At 33.9% G+C, this 25,669-nt stretch overlaps 1 protein-coding gene across 1 annotated transcript; it reads right to left on the bottom strand.

The window, feature by feature from the left end:
• Positions 1-114: 114 nt before the first annotated feature.
• On the bottom strand, positions 115-25,616 carry LOC109161706 (myosin-6-like). The gene is made up of 40 exons (XM_019310196.1): positions 25,599-25,616; positions 22,624-22,680; positions 18,103-18,231; positions 17,225-17,368; positions 16,947-17,092; positions 16,721-16,877; positions 16,554-16,612; positions 15,953-16,112; positions 15,053-15,202; positions 14,843-14,979; positions 14,602-14,748; positions 14,413-14,514; positions 14,069-14,126; positions 13,830-13,931; positions 13,070-13,107; positions 12,837-12,963; positions 12,578-12,748; positions 12,311-12,442; positions 12,121-12,230; positions 11,930-11,990; positions 11,343-11,408; positions 10,965-11,142; positions 10,673-10,878; positions 9,794-9,913; positions 8,936-9,013; positions 7,910-8,440; positions 7,691-7,788; positions 7,362-7,473; positions 7,264-7,284; positions 7,086-7,166; positions 5,565-5,735; positions 4,551-4,874; positions 2,113-2,208; positions 1,950-2,020; positions 1,763-1,859; positions 1,602-1,658; positions 1,365-1,421; positions 1,037-1,114; positions 777-862; positions 115-660 (listed from the first exon to the last, which is right to left on the bottom strand). Exons 1-40 carry the CDS (start codon positions 25,614-25,616, stop codon positions 546-548), a joined length of 4,848 nt encoding a protein of 1,615 aa, XP_019165741.1. The 3' UTR covers positions 115-545.
• Positions 25,617-25,669: the final 53 nt, after the last annotated feature.

Genomic DNA, 25,669 nt, shown 5'->3' with positions numbered 1-25,669 from the left:
CTAGTGAGTAATCACTGTGATAACATCATATATTCATGTCATACAATACCATAATGGACAATTAAATTGAAGCTAAGTTTGGAGAAACAATATTTATTGGAAAAAAAAAAAAAAAAAAAACAAACTTTATTCTATATTTTGAGTGCCTTTTACCCCAGTACAAACACAATCAAGAATGTTGCCATGAATTGGCTACAGTACAGGCCAGGTAGTTCGATCATATCTCTATATATGTACTAAGCTAGTAAGCTGCAGGATAATTCAAAGTAACAATGCTCTCTATATATCCTTCTACTACAGTACACCTAAAATTTTACAAAATTTGGAAGTAAACAACTCTGATCTGTAATATAATGGCCTGGCCTGGGGGGTGGTGGATATGATGCTGTTGTGTATATATATACAATTATGCATGCATGCATGCATGGTGCCATGGATGCAAGTAGAACCCTTCATCTAATACAATCATCTTTCTGATATTTACGTGGGAAAGTCTGAACAAGTAAGTGTAGTGTAGTGCTGAAGAAACCACTGAATTACTGGCCTTATTCTTTTAAAAAATCAAAGGCTGGAATTTCATTGAGTTCTTCAGCAGTTTTCACACCAGTAAAATCAATATCCTTGAGGGAAAGATAAAGGCCTTCAGTTGAGAAGGGGACACTGCAGGAAAACGAAAAATGCCAGATCCTTAATTAGCTTCAATATTAATACACATATATACATCCAGTTTCCATATATTTAACGACCGAATTGAAACTTCTTTCTTAATATGATACCTCATCAAACTGTCATCCAGCATATAAGAGTTACTACTGGCAGCTTCTTCCGAATCCTCTAATAGTAACTTGATTCTTGAAATTACCTACAAAATTCAAGGTCTTTCTTTCAGTGCCACAGAAATGGTAGCATATCGTATATAATACAAAATTTTGGATTCTCGTACAATTCAAGCTCTATATTCCCTGACTATCCATTTTCACTGTCAAACCTGTAGAGAGGAAGATAAAAGAGAAAGAAAAGGAAAAACGAAACTCACATCTTGGGACACAGCTTCAGTAGTCTTCTCATTCACGCAAAGTGTACATATTCTATAAAGCTGTTGACTACTCAGAGCCTGGAAAAATATTAGAAGATGGCAATGTGAATGAATAATCAAAACTCAAACTTGTGCATGCATCTCTACTACACACAACTCCTGATTTCTAGTTTGTAGTAGGTAGTGCTTCCCATCCTAAGCATTTAAAAAGGAATTAAAGACAATTACTTGCCACGACTGGCATCAATGGATTCATGATAGATGAGGTCCCCAAACCCGAGTACAATGAAACAAGAAAAGCATTGAGTACTCATATAAAATATCTTACAGGGCACAAGTCAGTTGTAAGATCATCGTATGTAATCTTTGCTTTGTCTTGCAGAACCTGAAAATTTTAAATCGGTTTAAGTCAGAAGACTGGTAAGAAAGTCATCTCACTACTGCCTTAAAGTCCATAGTTGCAAAGCGCTCCACCCATGACATAAAAGTTGGTCTTCTATCAAAGAATATGAAATCATGTTTAACATCGAAACTACTTTGTCATAAAGCAAACAAGAAAACATACCAACAATCCTACAGCCTGCCTTACATGTTTTAAGTCATCCCAAGAGGAACCAACATACTGCATCAACATGTTTGACATTACTACGTAAATCAAGATATTGTTACACTGTAAAGACATCATATATGTGCTTAGGGTGTACCAATACATTTATATTAGAGTACCTCTTCTGTTGCCTGCCCACACCATCGTTCTATTTCAGCTAACCCAGTTTTGGCATATTCCCCATTTTTGAGAGTACATTTATCTTTGCTAAGGAGGCTGTAGTTTTAATAATGTTAGGAGAAGAGTTGTAGTTACCTGCTATAATCATTTGAATATAGAATTAGAACTGAAAGATAGAAACACTACCTGTTAAATAACTGTACATCCATGTAAGAGAAAATTTGAGAAAAAATATTCTGGATAAAAAATGGAAATACCTGAAACAACAATTTCAGTAGCATTATATATTTATATTTAATATTTATATATACATCAACAGACACAATGTTTGAGTTGGACATTTTCTTACATAATTTCCTTTCAGTATGTCGAGAAGTCTGTTAAGGTTCTCAGTGATGCTTTGCCAGGGACCGGTTGAAGAGTTTCCATCTGCTGTTTGAGGTGCCTAAATACGATGAGTAGAAAGATATTAGATATTTGAAAATTGGTACACGTAGATAGAGTTCATGCACAGAGTTTCCTGGTTGAAAGAGACAAATTGATTACATAAAAATCATATGCACTTACAAGTATACAACTCAGAGCCACACCTAATAAAATTTTAAACACAGGTGGGGTACTGGATTTAGAAACAAACTTGATAAAAAAAAATAAATGGAAATAGAAAAATAGAGAAATTTAAAATTCCACTTATCATCTTGTTTAACTAATAATAGATTTATTGCCAATGACCCATGATCAAAATGATAGAGGTGACTCAGGTGAGACACCCTTGACTAAAGGTTTAGGATTCAAACCCCAACAAAAGCAATCCTATATGGAGATTTTTGGTATAAAGGGTATTCCATCCCCGTTTAGCTCAGAGTATTGTAATTGTTAGTGTTGATTGTATTTCTGCTCAGAAATTCTTAATTGCAGTGTGTTGATTTGAGAAAAAAATGTAATAGAATTATGCAATTCATTCATTCTAAGAAGTTTAGCGAGTTTTGTGAGGATGCAGGAATCAATCATCAGTTAACAATAATTTACACTCCACGTCAAAATAGAGTAGTGAAAGAACAAAATGATGGTAGATATGACAAAGTGTTTACTCTTTGAGACAATTGGCCAGCAAAAGTTTGGGCTAAAGTAGTCAATACTGTAGTCTACTTGCTCAAAGAATGCCAAGAAAAAGTATTGAAAAAGAATACTCCTTTTGAGACTTAGCATGGATTAATCCCATCTATTCTGCACCAAAGAGTGGTTGATTGTGGTTCACGCATGTGCCAAAATTAAAGAGAGACAAGCTCGACTAGAAGTCTGACACTAGAATCTTTGTTGTGTATAGCAATATCACTAAAGGCTACAATATATATCAACTGTTAACAGAAATGGTATCAGGTTTAAATGATTAATAAACTTGGAACTTGGGATTGGGAGAAATTAGAAGTGGAGCCTAAAAGAATACATCAATAGTTCTCCAATCAATTTAGGAACAAGATATTGAAATGTTTGGGGATGAAGCAAGTGACCATGAGCCTGCAACAGGTACAACATCCAGTCATCCATAACTGATATTTATGAAGGATGTAGTATTGTTGTATTTGATCAAGATGGAAGGACAAGCTAAAAATGATTAAAAAGAAAGAGACCCATGTGTTTTGGTTGACACAAGAATGCTAAAGTTGGCATTCAGAAGCATATAGAATGTTGATAGTTCTCTTAATGCACTCAAAATAATGCTAGTAGTGAGTGCTACAAAATAGTATGGTGTTTATTTTTCAGAAATATTTGCTCCAGTAGCAAGACTTGATGCCATAAGATTTCTGTTTGAATTAGCAACTCAGCAAGAATGGAAGATTTTTCTACTTGATTCAAGTCTACATTTCCCAATGGGTACTTAAAAGGAAGAAATCTACATCAAGAAAGCTGAAGATTTTGTTGTGAAAGGAAGCAAAGACAACGTGTACTTTCTCAAGAAATCTTTCTATTGCCTAAAACAAACTACAAGAGATTGGTATAAAAAGATAGATGACAAGACATACAGAAACCTTGTAGGGTGATTGGTGTACTTGATAGCAACAAGACCTATATCATGTGCTCTGTGAGTTCACTTCAATATCTATATATTGTGCACGTGAAATTCTTTTCAGGGCTGCAAACAAAGTGCATAGATTTTTTCAAGGAACTATTACTTATGGAGTATGAAATACACTACATAGACTGCTTCAGTGAATCAAGCAATTTGGTTGAGAAAGTCACTGACAGATTTGAATTTCATTTAAAGAGAAACAACTGAGATTTTTGTTGATAACCAAACTGCATTCTCAATTTCAAATACTCCAGTTTCTATGGCAGGAACAAGCATTTCAAAATAAAATCGCATGCTTTGGAAGTCCAGAATAACAGGAAGATTCTTTTGCCTTGCAAAACTGAAGCAATTGGTTGATATTTTAACAAAAGCACTACCTAAGTCAAGGTTTGAGCAATTGAGGAGGAATACGGGAGCTTACAGCAAAAGAATCAAGGAAGGTTGAAATGTGTATTCTTTAGATTAGATATTCTACTTTGATATGATTTTTAGCTACTAATTTTGAATTTGAATTATTGCTCTTTACAGATATTAGGGATGTAGTTTGTTATTTTTTAAGTTTGATTTCAGCATATACTTTATCAGTGATATCTATTGCATTACCTATAAATAACTCTTTAATCAATGAGAACAATCATACTAGCTTTTTTCCTACAAAAAACCTAATGTAGAAGTGTGTGTCACATAAGCCAACTTTAAAAAGGAAAATTTGATACCAGGACACATGAAGGAAGTAGAAGCCAAAGGTCCTTTTTCATGTTATCTCTAAGGATTCCATAAATCTTCTCTACATAGGCAGTGAGCTGTTGCTTGAACAGCAAAGCAGGATACTTTGCTTCAACCAGTTTGATACCATCAAGCCCACGAATTGAGAGGCTGGATGCAGTAAAAGATGACCTAAACATCCTTCCCAAAAAGGATGTTGGTTGGGCAGTTTGAAGTGGAGATGAAGTAGTAGCCTTTAGTGTCTGTTGAAGTAGAAACAATAGCATAGATGTGTTTGACATCCAATATGCTATGTGATTGTTGTTTGTCTCATCCTGTGAATGACATTACAGGAAAACAAGCACATTAAAAAGCAGACTTTATCTTAAGATTTATTTTAATTTTTTCCAAACATATATTTAAACAGGAAAACTTTAGGAGTTAAACTGGCAGGGAATTCTGAGAGAAGAAACATTTTCAAGATTAGTAGTAGTAGCAAGATTCATAAGCATCCTCTGTTACTAGACAAGCTCTAGTATAGCTGGCAGATAGTTGTGCTCTCTCCCTCTTTATATCACAGGCAAAGCACATAATACATTTTTACCAAGCATATCAACGACCTATGATTCAAGTAAAAAGAGCTTGGATTCCCTTAACATAAGCAAAGTCTCGAGTTTGAACATTTTGAATGGAATAAGAGTCTGGAGAGCTCCTCAGATAAGGTTCAAGCATGCAGCACCATAGACATTTCCTCACACACACATTGGTATTTGCAGTACTTGTTAAGCTCTATTTGGGCAAATGATGGGTTAAAAACAAGATGAGCAAGCAGCAAGTCATAATGTCATACTTTTTCCTTTCTTTGGATGCACAATGAGCAAACTTCTCAATGAATTTTGATGATGGAGGAGGCTTTATGGCGCATTTTCCATAAATAGATGATAATAAATAAGACCAGATCTCACAATCACATTCAGATTGTAGGATAGCCATATCACTAATTTATCCAAGGTATGGGCAATCACCTCTATAGAATAACCAATCATCTGAATGAGACGGTCAAATACATTAGTTTTCTCTGCTTCAAAGGATTTCCAGTAGAGAAGGCATTTGTATACGGTAAATGCGGCAACTGGCTTTCCTTCACTGAACCCTATATATCCTGTGACACATCTGATAAGAATATCAACACTCTCCTGCAACAGTGGGATAGAACATAAAATAAGTTAGTAGCATTTCTGCACTGTATTCATCTGTCAAAAATATGAACAGAATAAAACATTATCTTTCATCTTCCTCCACAAGGCTAATTTTTTGCCAAAGATATGCAATTCCTTTTCCAATTCATGTACAACAGTACAAGTGAACCCAGCACCCAACGCTTGGTGCACCCTTCTTTTGATTAGTGATTGCTATGCACCAATGTGATAAGCATTTGATTCAAAGTTAAAAGCCATTATAGTGATCAACTGTATATGGGTTCATGGTATTATTTGAATTCTTATTCCTTCTATGTTCCTGAGTAATCATTACTAGACCTCACTACCACAAGTAGATGGAAAGATAAACAAGATAGCTCTTTTCGCAAGCTCAACACTGCTGACTGCATGAATTACAATAAAAATGATAACTAAGTTTAAGCCTTGAAAACAAAAAGCTATCTATAGAGACATTCGCTGTCTGTCATATATTATTTCCATCAAGTAGAGTTTCTAGTTAAAAATTCTTGCTCAAAGTTGCTATTTAGAAAGGTTCCGATAAATAACAATTTGTTTTCTCTTCTACATTTTCCTCTACTGTTATTTATACTACCGCCAGTTTAATTAAGAAATAAAAGCAAAGTACACTAGGCTCCAGAAGGCTTTAACTTGCCCTTACTACTGATAAACTTCTGCTAACCTCTGGCTCCCAACTAAAGACACCTATGGCTGATGGTCGGTCCTGTTGTTTTCTAGGCCAGGAGAGGCAGTAGTTCCTCTCAGCTCGCACAGCCATGGTTAATAATCCATGCCACAACCATTGGAATTATAAAGATCTCACACGGAAATGTCAATGGAATCAACAACATCTGGGGCAACTTATCTTAGACACTGTAGTACTGTTTTCCCATGTTTTGATCTACTTTTCTCAATATCCATAGATGAGAGAGCATAATGTTACAAATAAAAACCACAGAAAATTATCATTCGTGGTTAGAGTTAGATTCTTTATTATAGTTTCATTGGTTTCTTTTCATAGGATAGGGAAAGTAATGTCTATCTACACCCTCTCTATTATATTATACCAAATAGTGATAATGTAGAGGTCACAACCAACACCAGTAGAAGATCATAAAAAATGATCGAATTCTTTTAAGGTCCTACACATAGTGTAATTTCAAAGAGTGACTCTGGGATCTAATAATTGAACTAAGTGCGAGCAATTTATTTATGGTACATAGTTGAAATTTATGAAAATAAATCAAGTTGTAAGTAAACACATACTGCTTATCAGAAAGAAATAAGTTCATTATTATCAGATAATTCATGTTCTAATAACAAACTGACCCGCTGCCTCTCATTTTGGGATCTGCTCATCTGCCTATCAGCTTCTGAGCCGAGTTCCTTGGGTGACACATTTTCATCTTCCTATATAGATAATCTTCAAACATTAATCATCCCAGATTAAGCAATCATTATACAATGCATGATAAAAAGAAGCAAGTAGCTGAATTTTTTCACTCACTTGATCACCATTCTCTGAAAGCTGCAACAGAAAATAAAAGATTAGTAAGAAACATCTCAAAGAGAAACCTAAAAATAAAAGATTTGTGGCATCATGACCTCAGGGGTTCCTGAAAGGTGTCCAGACATTCTTCTGGACTCTGAATTCAACAATGCTTGTTGTCTAAGTATCTGGACTTCAGTTTCAAAATCAGAATTTAACTCATTAACCCTGACATAAGATGCAAAGCCAAAAACAATCCAGGAAAAAAAAAGAAGTGAATATGATGCTCCAGCTTCACCGAACTCAGATGATAATGAGGTATAAGATTCAAAGATTGTACATCAAAATGAAAAATAAATAAATAAATAAATAAATAATCTTGAGTATAGTTGTTTTCAATTATTTTAGGCTGAGTTGTATATTTGATGAATAGACAAGTCTCAACCTCTGGTTTTCGGTCTTTAGCTCAATTACTTTGGACTCTGCATCCATAAGCTGCTTGTCTTTTTCATCACGGTCCTTCTGCAGTGAGGCAACTAAACCCTACACACATAAGAATGAACAGATTATGGCGGCAGTGGCAAACATGCATGCAATATGGATCTTAGCAAGCCAACTTCTCTTTAAAGAACACAAGGCATACATAAAAAACTCACAACTTCACCTTAAGCTTTGCATTTTCATCAGTAAGCTTATTAAACGCTTCAGGATCATCACGATCAATGACCACTTGGGCAGCAATCATCTGCTCATCAATCTTTTCTGCTGACTGTAGGTTTGCTTTTTCCACGGTTTTGGCTTCCTCCACGCTAGCAGTCTTTCCAATGTCTGTGGGAAATTGTTTAACTTCTTCAAACCGAAGCTTCATTTCTTCTAAATCAGACCGTAGTTTAGAAATTTCCTGGGTTTTGGCGGCTTCCATTTCTTCTAAAGCAGAACGTAGTTTAGAAATTTCCTGGGTTTTGGCGGCTTCCATTTCTTCTAAAGCAGACTGTAGTTTAGAAATTTCCTGGGTTTTGGCTTCCATTTCTTCTAAAGCAGACTGTAGTTTAGAAGTTTCCTGGGTTTTGGCTTCCTTCACTTCTTCTAAATCAGACCGTAGTTTAGAAATTTCCTGGGTTTTGGCTTCCACCATTTCTCCTAAAGCAGACTGTTGTTTAGAAATTTCCTGGGTTTTGGCTTCCTCCAATTCAACCTATTAAAATGATTAAAAAAAATGAAACGTAATTGGAAAGTAGAAGCAAGGTGATCATATTTTCTTTCATTTTTCCTTCAGGTTATCACAAAGATCATAAATGTATAATCAGATAACCAAATTTACTGAGACTTCATAGCGGCTCTGATGTTTCAAACATTTCAATTCAGTAGCATAGGCAGAATTTTCTGTTCCATTCAGATATTCATTTGAGTGCAGATCATTCTTCTCTCTAGTCTATATAACCTATCTGAAGAAATGTCATGAACTGTCACATGTATGTAACTTTAACATGAAACTAAAAATTTGGTAAACCATGCTACAGAAATGTAATTATTTGTCCCATTCCAGGTAAGACTGAAGGCTAGGGGAAAACATTAAAGAAAACAAGCATTGGCTTTGTACAGAATAGCTTCAAAATGTGTATCCAGAAAAATGTGAAGAATCTCGGATAGAAGGCTAACATCATTTCCATCATCAAGGAAGCATACTTACCCTCTGGCGCTTCTCCATACGCAATTGCTCAGTTAGCTCTTCAACTTGTTTTTGCAGATTACCTGATTCTTTTGCTGCCTGACTTAGACAAGAAAAATCAAGACAGTCAACAGATATCCTATAGCAATCATAAACAAATTCCATCAAGGCAAAGATTTAAAAACATTTTTCATGGTGCTGCAAAATTCATCAAATTTGATCTTGCTTTTTCATAGCAATTCAAAATTTATTGCATCATAATACTGGATTTTCTTTAGACTTATCCATTCCCTTTAGACATATTCACCAGTTTGTTTGAAAGAATGCAAGACAATGGTGACAAGTAGTGCCAGTTGATATTGTACATGTCTCCATGCTTTCTAATCCTCGTGACTACATGATAAATTTGAATAACTTTTGACAAAGGCTGACCTTCTAAATTTGTGAAAAAATGGAATGAGACAAAGGTAATACTGGATCTCCTTGAATAAAATCGCTGGCAAAATGAACCAAGCAAGCAATGGCAGTAGTATTAACTGACCCACAAAATAGAATTCTAAATATGTTGCCTACAACGATTAATAGTCCTAAGGCAACAAACAGATGATTATGATTCAGCTTTGGTCAGTAATCTCCAGACTACCTAAGTTAGCAGAGAAAGCAACCCTTATAAAAGAAACATTATCCATTGTTCTAAATCCATTTATAACATAGTATAAAGTATAAACATACTTAAAATTACTAACTACTCTGAGGCATTTTAGGTGAAAAATGGGGAGAACGATGTATGCAAAAACTAATAAAAACAGGCAGAGTAGCTTGCCTGCAGTAGCAGTGCTTAAAGAGAAACAGAAGCCAACTAGAAAAATGAATTCTCACCCGCTGATGCCTGCGTAGTTCATTTTGGGCAAATGTAACCCTGCAAAAACATTGTAGAGCAATCGCAGCCTTATGCATCCTCTTATAAGACAGGCGTGACAAGTGTCCACGGCAATGTCTCTGGAATCAAATTTAATTCAGTTAAACACAAAGATGCACACGAGATTTTTTAGAGTATGATAGACAGATCATACCTTACATGGGTCTAGAATGTAATTTAGAAGACCATGAATTGATTTTGAAAATAACTATTGAGTCTAAGATGGTTTGCTCTTATGCAAGTATTGGAAGTGTAAAGTATAAAAATAGGCAATTTGTAAGATAGAAAAACTTGAACAGATTGCATAGGTATTCCAAGTACAAATATTTCACAGTTAATAAGTTCCAGTTTCTACAAGAAAGAATTAGGGCTGTACGTTGGGCAGGTCAAAACATCAAGCTAAGGGTTTACGTAATATTTGGAAACCATTAGTTGGAACAGTAGTCAAAGATCAAGCTTTAATATATATCAGTTTCAGTAGAACTAAATGACATAAACTTGACATAAATCTTACGTATTTCGTGTTTTGGTGGCACATTAACCCTGTTGGGTTGTCACAGAATCCGGCATGATAGGACTAGAGATAAATAAGTAATTCCACTTAAGAAGGAAAATAAATGAGGAGAATTAATAATAAAGGTTGACACTCCAGTCTCTAAGAACCTGCTATGGCCACTGGATAAGATAAAAGTACCTATTGTATTGTATCCCCTAAAACTAAACATGGCCACTATGTCATATTCATTTGTGATTGGAATTGATTATCTTGGAAGTAAGAGCTTGAACGAGTTGATCTTGCCAAAACTACTATTTGCCCATAACTCAGCTAAATTTGGTACCTGAATTAAGATGGCTGCTTTTGTTTCTTTTCTATATTTAAACTCATTACGAGCAGCCATCCGGCGCATTGGGGTCTGGATGGACACTGCTGAAGCCCACAATATTCTATAATGTCTCCTTGCAATGAACATTCGTGCACACTTTTGCATCATCAGAGAAGCCGCTTCTCTCCTCTTGCGTTCAAAGAGGTTGCGTGCCAGTTTACCTGTTTTCACCTCCATGATTAGGTTAAGGAAGTTTCAAGCTTATATTATTGAATCAATAAAACAAGATAGAGTGTTCTAGACCAACCCCTGCACGCAGTTTGGATTCCTATGGCTGAACCCCGCAATATGATATACTTTCTGCGGGAAAAGTATCTGCGGACATTTTTCTGAACAGTGCATGCAGATCTTGCAAGGACCTCGTTTCGATGAGAGTCTAGTTCCGCCATCTGACCAGCTCTAAGAAACACCTTTGTTTTTCCAATCTGCAATGAACTATTGTTAGCACAAACTACACAAAAAGCTCATCAACATTCACATATATACATACATAACCTTAGGTGTGGAATGCTCTAGTATTTTATAAACATATTTAATGTTTCAAATAGCCAAATAAGATATTTTCAAAATAGTAATTGATATATGAGCAGTAAACATCTTATCATATTTGATGGATGTGACAAACCAGCTTACTAGACCACATAACTTTTGCCAGATAAATTGTTCCTCCAATGTGTTGCATGATAAATAGCTAACAGTTTAAATGAAAACAAAACAGAGGTAATTAACTTCCAACTGTAAATAAAAGGAATAAATATGGAATTGAACAATTAAATCTGCAAGAACTTTTGGTCAACACAAAGAACAAGCCATAAATGTTGAATAGCAAAATAACAGTCACTTGGATATAGAGTATAAAGACACAACTGTCACACTCCTCTTTAACAGCTTAATCTTTTAGTTAAGATGAAGTATGTATCAGAGCAGGTTCAGTTCCTGTTCCCACCAGTCACCACCCATGTGTGTCTTTTCAGCAAGGTCCAATACTCCACATGCTAGACACATATTCCCACATTGAGTGGCATGTTGAGAATGATAGTAAAATTATGAATGCATCTCTCTAACAACTTAAACTTTTAGTTGAGGTGGAGATATCAATGTGTTATTACCATAATGGAGGAAAAGACACTCTTCCATCCTGAATCAATTAGTTGTGATCAACATTCCATTTATTTCCAACTGAGGCCACATTAGTAAAGACAAATACAGTACCTGATAACCTTTGAGGCCAACCTTCTCTATAACGCGTTTGCAAAGTTCGACGTCTTTGTGACTATCAATTAAAAGAGTCGTGAGAGGAAGTGGTGAAAAGAAGTAAGAGCATACAACAGGAAAATCGAAAGTTCTATTAACAAAAGATAGAAATCTCAGACACTGAAAAGTTACTAATGAAATCAAAATACCCGCGATTCATAAGCTCAGGAACCAGGACACGAAAACGACTAACAAATTCATCAAATGGTTTCCGAGTGGGGAATCCAGCACAACTGATCCTAATTGCCTCCATAACTCCCTGGAAATATGTAACTACTCATTGACCAAGCTTGAAAATACAATCATCATTTTGTATTGTTAGGAATTATAAAAGCATACCCCACAGCGAAGTTGCTGAAGTACATTTGGATTCTCGAAGATTTCTGGCTTTAGAAGATTATTTGGCTTAACACAGCGAATGTAGTGAGGCTCTGTGGCATTGAGTGTCTCAAGCAATGATTGCAATTGTTGCTACATCATGTACAAGGTAGTATTATTTTCATAACATCAAACTAGAGTAGGTTTCCAAAATGGTTTTCAGAGGTTTCCTTAACCATAAATACCAGTTTGAGCAGTAGCAAACCCTATCAATGTTTGAAAACCTACCTTAAATCTGGTACCAATGGAGGAGAACTTTGCTGATTTAGAACTTTCTTCGGGTAGGGGTGGAAACAAGTTTGAGATAAAGGAACATTTTGAAGCAATGAGGACTGCTTGATGCTCTGGAACGACATAATCTTTGTTCTTATCCAAAAATAACTCAGTTTGATATGTGACCTAGACATCAAATTTTCCAGAGTCAGACATAATAAGCAACACTTCTTTCTTCATAAATACTGGATTAGTAAGTATGAGAAATATATACATCCCCAGCATAATGGCAAATAGTGAAGTCAGTCCGTCTTAATTTTGGCTTGTTGAAGCGCTTATGTTCTTTGAAGGTTTGATAGAGCTTTTCAGCAAAAGTCTCATATGTTGACCTTGGGAACATGCTACATGAAGGAATTAAGGCATTTTGGAATGTAAAACCATAATTAGTAGTCCACTCAAAAGAAGAAACTGATTGAAAAGATAATTCAATAACCTAAACATTGTTACCAGGCCTCATCAAGTAGAGCAATGATTCCCCCAGGCTTCTGAAGATATTAAATATATGGAGCATTAATTCAGCATGTAAATGAAATAAAGAATAAGCACAAGCCTAGCATTCTAACATAAAAGATCATGCAAATCAGCAAGTGCATGACCAAAGAGATTAAGTACAAGCTTAGCACTCTAACATAAGAGATCATGAAACTTATTCTAGACATTTTAATGCAAATAAACCTGTGTGTGTGTGATCACAATCACCCAAAAAAAAAAAAAAACTCTTCAAAGACAAAACAAACAAATCAATTTTGTAGGACACATGGGTTATTGGAAGCGCATGCACTGATGTCCAAGGAATAAGGAAGTCTATTATTTACTTCTTTTTAAAGTTTTTCCTTCCTCCTCCCATTATACTTGAAAAGTTTTGCAGCACTGGACTTAAATTTTCTTCAGAGGAAAAATCAGTGTATTGGGGTAAGTGCTATAATGACAACAAAAAGGAAAAAGTCCACGTTGAAGCAGACAAAGGACATACTGTTTTATCAAAGCAATGCAAATTGGAAACATTACCTGTCATTTCCAATATGAATGACATACACACATTTGGTTATCACATGGAAAAGGCAAGAAAGTTTAAGTAAATAAAAATATTTCAACAAAATCTAACATGAATTGGCAATGCAATCTATATGTTTACATGTGCTATAGGATCAAGAAGTAGTATTTCAATAAAATCTAACAAGAGTTAGGCATTAATTCATATGTTGACCTTTTCTATGAGGTCGAGAATATCTTGGTTATCAACAAACTCAATATAACTCCAGTCAATTTGCTCTTTGGTATACTCTTCTTGCTCCATCTTAAACACATGCTGCCAAAGGAAATGAAGTGTGTGGCATCAGATTAATACTTTAGATTTCACTCTGTTTACTGTCTTTTTGTTGTCTATCTGCAGTTTAGGCAATGAAAGCAATTCTAGGCCATGTAGAATATATCTTAGGTACAAACCTGGTTGAAATGTTGCTGCAGTTTTTCATTAGTCAAATTAATACAAAATTGTTCAAAACTGCAAGAAAGAATTAGTATCATTGACAGAATAAAACAAAAATCATCTTAGAGTATCAAACTATAGATATTAGCATAAAAAATTACCATTATGCCAAAAATAGGACCTAAGAGGAAATAGAGAAACTAAACAAACGAAAGGATAGTTTTGTCAATGTAAGTGTGGAAACATAAATTACTAGTTCTAGATCCTTATGTACACAAGACAAGAACAGAGTTTTCATGCAGTATTCTGCAAGAATTGAACCTCTGTGAATGATGATAACAAAAGCATACCGGTTAAGCACCTGTTTGTCTTGAAACTCTCAAATCCATAAATATCCAGAATCCCAATTAAAAGGTTGGAATCAGGATCTTGGCCAATAGAATTGTTTATCTTTTCCACAAGCCTGAGTAAGAAAGAAATTGAAGTTTTAAGTGCACAACATTTGATACTGATGAAGATTCAATAGCATCTATCCATTTCATCAACCAACCAATCAAATAGTCTAGAATAGACAGTTTTTGCCAGAGCATCTCTATTGATTGCAGCAGCTTGTGCATCAAGTGATTTTGTTATCTTCTCATCGCGAGTCACCATGATGCGTTTGACCAAGGAACTCTCAAGTGCTTTCTCATCACACCTAAATGAAACTTCAATATGATGAAATTGTTCTTTGGGCACTTGGGAGAATAAAATACATATATCTGAAGAAACAGAGATAAAAGAAACCTCACATGAGAAGTTCAGCTACAGTCTTAAGATGGAAACGAGATTGATCATCTTTGGGTTCTGAAGAATCAGGGTCTTTTCCCTTTGCAAACTCAACATTACCCAAGTGAAGTATTGCAGCCACAACTCTAAAAATTGCCTCCTGCAAATGGGCATCATCATCAAAGAATCAGTATGTAAATCATGTATAGTGAATTAAGTTCAGATGCCAATACCTGCTCATCAGTATTGATTCCTACAACACCCATAGCCCTCCTAGTGGCAAGGTACTCTTTAGATTCATCCAAGCCTTCCAATTGATAGAAGTTTGATTGGTTCAGATAATGAAATGACCTAGGATTTGTCAATTTGTATTTTGCAACATCCTAAAATCAATTATTAGAAAATGTGAGAAAAATAGAACATTTAAATTTAATAATAATAAATAAAATTAAAAAAAAAAAAACACACACACACACACACAGAGTTCCCAGTAGGGAATAAGTGTTATAAGATTTCAGTACCAACTAACTGATAGGATCACCAGTGATCACTTTTCAAGGAACACAAAATAAAGTTTTTCATTCCAACACATCAATCCTTGGATACAGCTATCTGAAAGCAACAGCAGAGTGGAGAAATTGGGCAAGACACTGACTGGTTTTCATATGCAAGACAAAGTCCTAACAGACCCCAGATCAGAGTTAACAGTCTATCGGGAAATTTTATACATAGTAAATGGTTATTTGTTTCCATCAGCCCATTTAAATCATCAGACTAAGATATATGTTTTAAATTAAAAGAGAAAAAACCTTGAAAGCACTTCATCCCTTATGAGAAAGATTTATAGTCTAAGAGATTATACTGTGTTCTTGTCCCCTCAATCTTGATAACTATAAGTGCACATCTCACATCTGGTGTGTCCAGACAGTCACAATAAATACTTACTTTTAGAAAAGCCATTAATAGATTAGATTTGAGAGCAACTGAAAAGCATTCATTTCTTGCATAGCGTTGAATGTAAACTCAACTGAAGTGTCCGCGTCAAAGTGGCAAAAAATTATAAGAATTTGACATCTATATAAATAAAGTACTTCCAAAACCTCAATGTGTAGATCTACTTTGAGTAAATTTACCTCTGGCGGTGCAGCACAAAGCATGTAGAAGCAGTGATAATTTCTTTCAGGATCAGACACTTGACAAACACGAGATCGTTCCAGCAGATATGTTCTGATAGCAGCACCAGAGATTTTTCCACCTTTGTTAAACTGAAGCTCAACAAATTTACCAAAACGACTGCCACCAGTACATGTTGGTGAACAAATTCTGATCAGTTAAGACAATGATAATAATAAGGGAAATAATGCTCCTCTGTCCCATTTTAATTGGCCAGTACACTGTTTCTAGGTCAGTTTGACCAAATTTTGCTTAAAATTCATTACTGATGAATGATTAAATTCAATACATGAAAATAAAATTACTATATATTTAAAAATTACATAAAAACTTCTAATTAGTCTCAAAAATCAAAGTCTCAAAAATTCCTTAACTATCTAAAAAATCAGTCAAAGTTTGCAAAGAAATATATCTCAAAATTTGGTAAAAGGTAAATTTAGCAGATCATCTGGGACTAAAACAGGCAAATAAAAAGGGGATAGAACTCAAAGGAGTAATAACATATCAACTTTCATATTCCAAGTTGTAAATAACAAGCACTTTAAATTGCAAATTTCATACCTTGAATTGTTGTTTCTCACTGTTTTTGCATTGCCAAATGCTTCAAGAACCGGATTTGACTACCAAACAAAGAACATCAGACCTTTTTTAGCAGACTATGATTTCAACATGACTCAACACAATGGCAAATTAATAAAGAGAATCAATATTTAGTTGAGAAAACACACCTCAAGGACTTGCTGTTCCACAGACCTCCCCTCAGATGCAGCTCTACCTCCCATATATGCAAGATATTGCATAAGACTTTTTGTGCTTTCAGTCTTGCCAGCTCCACTTTCTCCACTAACCAAAATTGACTGGCTTATCGCATCGTTCACCATCTGTCTGCAATCAGAAGCATTAATTCAGAAAGCATGCTAAAATGGGTAGAGGAATTGACAATTGACTGCTTGCCTGTAAGCAGAATCTGCAATAGCAAAAGGATGAGGGCTTAACTCCCCAAATGCAGATCCTTTATACTTTTCCATCACATCTTTTACATATAGACTAGGCAACCTTTTAAAAGGATTCACAGCGATCAATATGTTACCTGTGTAAGTCTGAGGGAACAATTGAATATGTAAGCTCCATAAACTACTCAAATGAAGATATGACAACAAAGAAAACATGAGTCGCTTGTATTTCATGCATAAATTGCAATAAGCATTACAGGTACAAAATAGAGTACTTACGTAAATTTCATTCATGGTATATCTACTTTTTAAATTAGCCAAAACTCCAGGTTCATGCAGATAGGCAAGCTTTGTCATATCATCCACACCACCTTCAGGGGCTTCAGTATCTTTTGGGTAGACACTAGATGGCTTAGCTACAACCTACAGCCCAAATTTCACATTCAATATGAAATGTCTATGCCATGTCAATTGAAAAACATGATCATACCAAAAAATTTCATATATGGAAAACATACTAGCTTTAGAGCATTAGTGGAAATGCATTCCCTATTTGATTGGCAGCGGATAATTTGAATTCATTTCAGGTCTATTCTTTCCTTATGAATGAGCTTTTAATTTGGACGAGCCAAATTTATTTTATTAAAAGCGCCAAGCAGGCGCCTCAAAAAGGTATAAAATGCAGAAACACTGAGAATAAGTGTATTTATAGAATAATAGTGACAATAAAGCATTACTCCACAGTAATCCTACATAGAACAGCACCCACAACCAGTTTTATATCTTGCATCACATTAACAAAAAGTAGTTTGTATTGTTACCAAAGGAGACATAGATGATTGAACATTAGGCCATTTATGAAATATTAGGGAAGGCAATCATGAGGTTTTATAATATCATAACTGAGATTTCAAAACATCATAATTGACTGATACTGATCTCCATGAACTTCTCAAGCAAGATAAAAGCATTGAATGGTCAAAGAAAAATACTTCATTTCTGACATCTGCCACATAAATCACAACAATATAGAAGAGAAGAGAACAAAAAGAACTCAAGTCTCCAAGAAAAACAAATATACAATATTTTATTAAAGCATTAGAACTTCATTTTTTCAAAAGAAAAGATATAAAGAAACCACAAAGCAAAGTGATTACCGTCTTCCCTGTGATACATTTTACTTTAATCTCCTCACCCTTGACTTCCAAAACATGCCCCTCATTCCAAGCTATATCAGGATCCTCAACCCAAACATGAGATCCAACCACAATAGCGGCCAAAGAAGTCTGCACAGAACGTACAATAGTATGAAAAAGATATATGTAAAGTAATAAATGCACAGTCAAATCAATTATGTGGTATGTACATAAAATTATTGTTAAAGAAATGATTGGCATGACTGAATTGCATCATTTATGTAATGAAAATGGGCAGATAACCGAGGTGAACACAAAGTGGACCGAACAAACTCTGATACCATGTTAGCACATGGGCCAAACCACACTAAAAGACTGAATCCAATCAATTAGTTAGTCTAACCCATGACCTTATAAATACATATGTTTCTCTCTTATTTTTTAATGTGGAACTTTTAACACAATGAAAGTACTCAAATAACTAAACAAATTTTAGGCTTGGAACGAAATTTATGATAAAAATGCTAAACAAAAATTGACAAGTATATCCAGGAGCAATAAATAATATATTACATGGTAATCTTGAATATTTTTCAGGAAATAATTTTTTCACTTAGCAAAGACTGAAAGAGAGGCTTAATAATTGATGTACCAATAAATCATATTATATTAAAATTATAAAATTTAAAAAAAAAAAAAAACAAAAAAAAAAAAAAACATGCACACACACACACACGGCAGAAATCTTGATGCAAACAGAATATAAAAATGAAGAAATAAGAGAGAGAAATACTGGTAGGACCTGATTGGAAAGTCATGAAGTGTACAGGTTTTACTTAAATTGTTATTATCTAAACACTCAAATCTATCTCCTTTACTTCCCCTCATTAGCTTCCTCCACTGTTGCTTTCATATCTTGTAGCAAATACGTGTCAATTCTATAATGAACTATACAGGTTTTGCTTTAAATTTTACACAACATATACAGTGAGATCCTATACTTAGAGGGCATATCAGCATATCATTAGTTTAAAAAAGAACGTATAGTAAAAAAATTATATACTTAATGCATATATGATTAATAAAAATTATGCATTATAAAGATGTGAAGTCTACTAGTAAAAGATTGAGTGCAGCACTAGAATTGGTTGTTAACTAGATAAAAATTTTGCATGGTAAAACGTAAATAAGAAAAAACAAGCCATCCTTCATTGTTCACCAGCAATTCCATAATAGTATAGAGGGACTTTCATCCTTCAAAAAGTTGCAGCTAAAACACTTAATCCGTAGAAATCAAATTAAACTGTCAAAATACAGTTAACGAAGCATATTTACCATCAATTTCAAAGTCTGATCGGAACCAATATGTAATTGCTACGATGATACAGTACTCTTACACACAATTGGCATGGCATGCATATCCAAATAGTCCAAAAACTAAAATTTCAAGTATAAATAAACCATGCCAGACTTACAACTGCATTATTGACGTCCCCAATAAATCATCAGATAGATATTATATATTTACAAAATAATGCCAGGAAAGGAGAAGAAGAAGAAGTAGAAGATATGCGTGAAAATTTTGAAGAAAGCTCATACCATTTTTTTAAAATAAATTCACCCTTGATCGATTTTGCTTCAGAACCCCAATGCGGGGAAACTCATCCTAGGGATTCTGGTTCCAATGTAGGTGTGTTTATATTGGTAATGCAGCTCATTCTGTTGGTCTCTATGGAGAGAGGCCGATAGAGTGATCACATGCAGAAGCTTTAATTTTCAGGTGCTACAATGGCAGACTTTCAAATTAAATATGATTATTATTATTATTATTATTATTATTATTATTATTATTATATGTTCTTCTCTCCCTAAAGAGATCAAAAGCCAGCCTCTGCAACATTTCCCTTCCCGGCTTTCTCCTGCGATTTCGCCTGTCTAGGGCTAGCTTCCTGTGTATGTGCCTTGCCTCGATGGCGATGGCAAAAATGGCGCCGATGTTCTTCTCTCTGGCTGGAATGGGCGCTAAGTTGTTTGTTTGGGATTAATTTCCGTTTTCTCTGTGTGTTTGCAACTTGGACAAGGAAGGAAAATGCATAGCGGCCACGATACACGAAGAGGTCGTTAAATTTTGTTTTCCCCAATTTGTCCCTTGCTGTTGCTTCTATTTGCGATTTTCGGGTCTCTCTTCTCCGTACGATCTACCGTTAGTCTGTTGGGTTTGGTGCTTTCGACTTTCTTTACATGTGCAACTTCATTTCTACTCTATTTTTTTTTTTTTTCCTTTTAATTGCTCCCTTTCATCACTTTAAAATAGAAAATGATGAAATAAGCCTTTAAATTTATTTTTTTTTATATTACAACCTTAAATTTTAAAAAGTTGTAATTAATTATTTTAATTTATTAAAATCAGTTAAATAAGTATCGTTTATTCATAATTAATAATTTACGAGTAAAATTAATGATGACGTAACATGATAACTGTCATCGGTCGCAATTGAAAATCACCATTAACTAGTCACTGAAAAAGGTGACTTACTAGTCATCTTCTTTATTGATAACAACGACCAGCAATCGCTCATCAGTTCGTGATTTCGTCACCCGAACTCGAATGATCAGTTATTCTAGGTGAATAATCTGCTATTGGCCTCATGTGCACCAAAATGATAAGTTACACTATTTAATTGTAAGTTTTTAAAAATTTATAAATCTTATTACTTTTTATATAAAATTCAATGACATATTTCATCATTTTTTCCCTTTAAAATCCTCTACAAATTTACAGGCAACAAGAACTTGGTTCAACATTCACAAGTCCCGATCTTGTTCAAGGAACATCATGACAAGAAAATTTACGTTCATATTGATAAATACTCCGTATAATTTAGCTTGATCATCTCCCATTAGCAATACAACGCATGATTGTAAACTTCAAGCAAAACAATCAAGGGTCTTTAGGGAAGATCTCCTCCTTCAATAACTTAATCACACACTTGGGATAGGACACCACCAAAATTCCTTGCACCTCCCTCGTTGGCATATTCATCCACTTTATACCTAGAGCATGCATAACGAATTTAATGTTAGTGGAAGCAAGGACATTCATCACCTATTTCGCTCTCTCAAGGATTTGAACGGATTCAAGTATCCCTATTTGTAAGATATATATATTTAACATAATATATCTTTATATGTAGCCATGTAGGGAATAGGGAATATGATAATTTTAATTCATTAATTATAACTAAATTGTAGACTCATTTCATAAATTATTATCCTATACAAATTTTTCTCTTTAATTATATTGAAAGTGACAATTAATTTCAATCTATTAATTATAGATTTTTTTAACAATAACAATTTATTTTGAATTTTCAAATTATTAAACAACATAATGGTCATTTTGTAAAAAATAAATAAATAAATAATCAAGTTCTCTCCATGAATATTTATATATACACTACGCTTATAGCAAAATATACTACGTAACATTCTATGTTGAACAAAATAATAGTCTAAATTGCAAATGTTTTAAGAGACACAGAAAACACCAAAAAATCCCTCGGTTAATATAACCAAATTGCAAATGGTTTAATAGGCACCAAAACAACAAAATGATAACTTGAATTGTAGAAGTGGCAACGGACCAATTGAAGGTCGAACCAGTCCTAAATCGGACCGAAAAAAAAAAAAAAAAAAAAAAAAAAAAAAAAGCATGGACTTCACCGAGCATAGCCCAAACCTGAACCGATTTATATTGGGCCGATTCAGGTCCTATAAAAAATAGTCTGGAGCCCAACTCGAGCTGACCCAGGCCCAAGTAGCATGGACTTTATAAATTATAATATACTTTATAATGTTTATAAGTTATCAAATAATATTACAAACTTATAAAATAATTTAATAGTATAAGTTCAAATGTTATTAAAGTATTATAAATTTTTAATTTTGTAGAAAATTATATTAATTTTTTATTTTGAGATTAATGGTTAAAATATTATTTTAAACAAAAATATTAACTTTGAAAAAGTGCGCGTGAGTGTGTGTGTGTGTATGTATTAGCATTAGTATATCAAAATGTTGAAGTAGTTTAAGTGGTAAGAACTTTCGTTGTTAATCATGGGATCAATGGTTTAAATTTCATTTCAAAAAAAAAAATTATAAATATTTTATATAAAAATAAATTAAAAATTATGGACCTACCCCGGAATCGACACAGATTATCCTAGACCGGTCCTGATCAGTGCTAATCTATACCCAAGTCCGGGATTTGGCCACCTCTAATCTATTGAGTTGCATGGTTTAATAAGCCATAAAAAAATGTTTTATCTAAATATAACACATGTTTTCAATTATTTTGTTTCTTAAATTTAGAATGATGTTGTTTTTATGTATTGTTAGTCACTTTTTTAAAAGTGAGTAACTAATAACAAATATTGGAGGCTACACGCCTGCACTGAATTATATTTTTTAGTGTATTAGCTACTAGTTGGTGGAGTCTATATATATATATGGGCAGCACAACTGAGGAATTTTATCAAATACCTTACGATCAACGTCATCCAGACATCCACTGCCTTTCTTTGACAAATTTCCCCAAAGCTTTCCAAACCATCAATCCATCTCTAAGATGGCGGCGGCATTACAAGAAAATGGCCACCACCGTCTTTGAGCTCAAAGATTAGCTAGTGAGCAGAAGATGGCCGGAGGAATAAGACAGTCTCTGTCACTCTGTCATGTCACCTAAAGAGTAATAGCCATCTTGTGAGTTGTGATACATTGTTCTGTGGGATTGTGGACTGCATGTGAATCGATTTAACGCATCCAACGCGTGATTGGTGCGGGCCCTGCAGCTGGGTTTATAGTTGTTATACTATGTACCGGGTCCACATTGCAATGGACAAATAATTATGTGAACTATGATTCAAAATGATATCGTTAATATTATATGAGTAAAAATAATGTACATTACGTGTTAAAATATGAAACTTCTGATCTTCTGAGATAATATAATGTACATTATACTTTAAAATAACATATATTATGCTTTAAACAGTGCAACAGTGCAAACTCAACAAATTACTCACAATATATGCCTCTCAATCCTTCACCTCCTTCAACACCCCTCAACCACTGCACTTAATCATCAACTTAAAATCACTTTCTACCAAAATTCGAGAAAAAACATTTGTCCCAAACCAATTGCAGACGACCCATAAGAATGGCCCATTAAAAAAAAAAAAAAAAAAGTTCGTCAGCCCAACCTAATCATGCAAAGGTACAACATCATGAATAATGTACAAAAAGTACAACGTTAATAATGCAAGAGCCGGCTATACTGGCAATATAGTGCAATACTGCTATATGGCTCGAAAATCGAAATATAATCCACTTAATATAATGTAAAAATAATAATTTCATTGAAAGTCATTTTAATTTAAATTTAGATGTTATAATGTAATCTTTTTTCATGCAAGTTGGTTGTTGATTGATTATTTGTATTAATGTGTGATAAATAGATGAGACATAATAATTGGATTATAATTTGGGGGTGTGATTGAGTGAGAAATTAAAGACTCATCCACCCTTAACCAAAGGTTAATAGTTTGATCTTTGATTTTAGGTATGGAACAGCATTAAATTTCTATGCCAGTTGTCTCACTCAAAAAAAATATCTAACTATAATTTAACGATAAAATTAGTCAATGTGTTTGACGGTGAAAATTTTAGGTGCACTAAAAAAAAATAGTTGGATAATGGGTGGCATTATTAGCCTAATAATCACATGATGATATTTGTCATTTGTCATTATTATCGCTTTGTTTATTGGCCACTCAAAAATGTGTAGGCCTCCTATCTACAATCTAATGAAATATAGGTATTCTAAAAGTTTTTCTCAAAAAAAAAAAAAAAAAAAGTATTCTAAAAGTTCTGCTTTTTGTTTTCAAAAAAAAAGAACTGCTTTTTGCATATGACGTTTTCCACGTGCAGCTGCATGATTTGTCATTTGTTTAGTCAATAATATATTAGGAATAGGATAAGGTTTTTCTTTTCTTAAAAAATTAACACTTTTAATCATTTTGATATAACTATATTGTAAATTTAATCCACCAATTATTCATGGTATAAATAATTTTAAAAAAAAAACTACATCATAAAGAAAATATAAGAGAGAAAAAAGTATTTTCTTTTTACATATTCTCGTGACCATTTTTTGAACAAAATAAGTAATTCTTATCAACTTAATCAAATCAAATTTACTTATACTTGAATATCATGATTACAATAGTAAATGTAATTGTTACATTTTAGCCTAGCTTATTAGAATATTTAACGAGATATGATTTGTTTTAGTTTGCGTCTTTAATTAATATCTATTTTTTTATTATAATTAAATAAAAAATAAACATTGAATTCAAGATTTGGCAATTGATAAACAAGAGAATGAAAATCTTACTTGGAATTGTAATCTCACGGTTATTATGGTATTATCACATTTTGCTTACGATTTTGTTGGTATTGTTACATTTAATCTTTTGTTACAATCTTTATTGAATTGACTTTAATTTATGAGATAATTTAGTAATTTGGTCATTTTAATCTTCTATTTCTGTTTAAACGATGGTTATACAAATTTATATTAATTTAATAAAAAGGTACTGATTGTAAAATTTTAAAGTTATCTAGAATAAAATAAAATAATGAAAGAATGGGAACTACCATGCTGACTTGTCCACTTCAATTCACTTACCATACTCTTTCATTTCAGTAGTTTGTTTGGTCTAATATAATTGTCTAACAATTCCGGCCATTTGCTCAAGAGTAAATACCCAAAATGGTCCCTCGACTATAGCTAAATTCACAAATTGGTCATCGATTTTTAATTTCAACCAATTAAGTCCTTAACTTTACAATTTTAACACAATTTGGTCCTTTGTCTATTTGACTATTTGTTGACTGCGCTTTTTTAGGATATATATGTAATTTCATGGTCCATCGTCGGTTTTTTAAAGTTCCGGTTGCATTTATAGACCGCACTGTTACATTTGAATCCACTGTTAGCGCTGCACCCCATGCCGGAGAGATTATAGCTTTTGATAGATAGATCGCCGAAGTCCCTGAAGTGGCTCTTCGAGAAAGTCGTGACTCCAAGCGATGTAGGCAAGCTGAACCGACTCGGGATCCCCAAGCAGTAAGCGGAGAAGCACTTCCCCCCTCCGAAACGGCGATGTCACCTCCAAGAGCGTTCTCTAAGTTGAACTGGCTCGTGCTCTCCAAGCAGCAAGTGGAGAAGCACTTCCCCCTCCGAAACAACGATATCACCTCCAAGAGCGTTCTCTTGAGCTTTGCACGTGAAATTATATATATATCCTCAAAGATCGCGGTCAACAAACGGTCAAATAGATGGAGGACCAAATCGTATCAAAATTACAAAGTTAAGAACTTGATTGGTTGAAATTGAAAGTCGATGATCAATTTGTGAATTTAGATATAATCAAAGGGTCATTTTGGATATTTACTCTTTCCTCAATCCACATCTCGTAAGTGAGAAGTTAACTGAAATTAATATAAATTTTTTTTTTTTGGAAGA

Source organism: Ipomoea nil, unplaced genomic scaffold (assembly GCF_001879475.1).
Source record: "Ipomoea nil cultivar Tokyo-kokei standard unplaced genomic scaffold, Asagao_1.1 scaffold2926, whole genome shotgun sequence".
In the NCBI taxonomy this organism is placed as follows: Eukaryota; Viridiplantae; Streptophyta; class Magnoliopsida; order Solanales; family Convolvulaceae; genus Ipomoea; species Ipomoea nil.
Note: the sequence above shows the minus strand (reverse complement) of the source record. Positions and strands in the feature narration are given on the sequence as shown.

What these genes read in the sequence shown, in the direction of transcription:
- LOC109161706 (XM_019310196.1), bottom strand. An exon ending in TTATGTGGTCTAGTAAGCTG is followed by an intron (nt 11,143 to 11,342) that starts GTTTGTCACATC and finishes AGTTCATTGCAG; the next exon opens with ATTGGAAAAACAAAGGTGTT. An exon ending in TACTTCCTTCATGTGTCCTG is followed by an intron (nt 2,209 to 4,550) that starts GTATCAAATTTT and finishes CATCGTATTTAG; the next exon opens with GCACCTCAAACAGCAGATGG.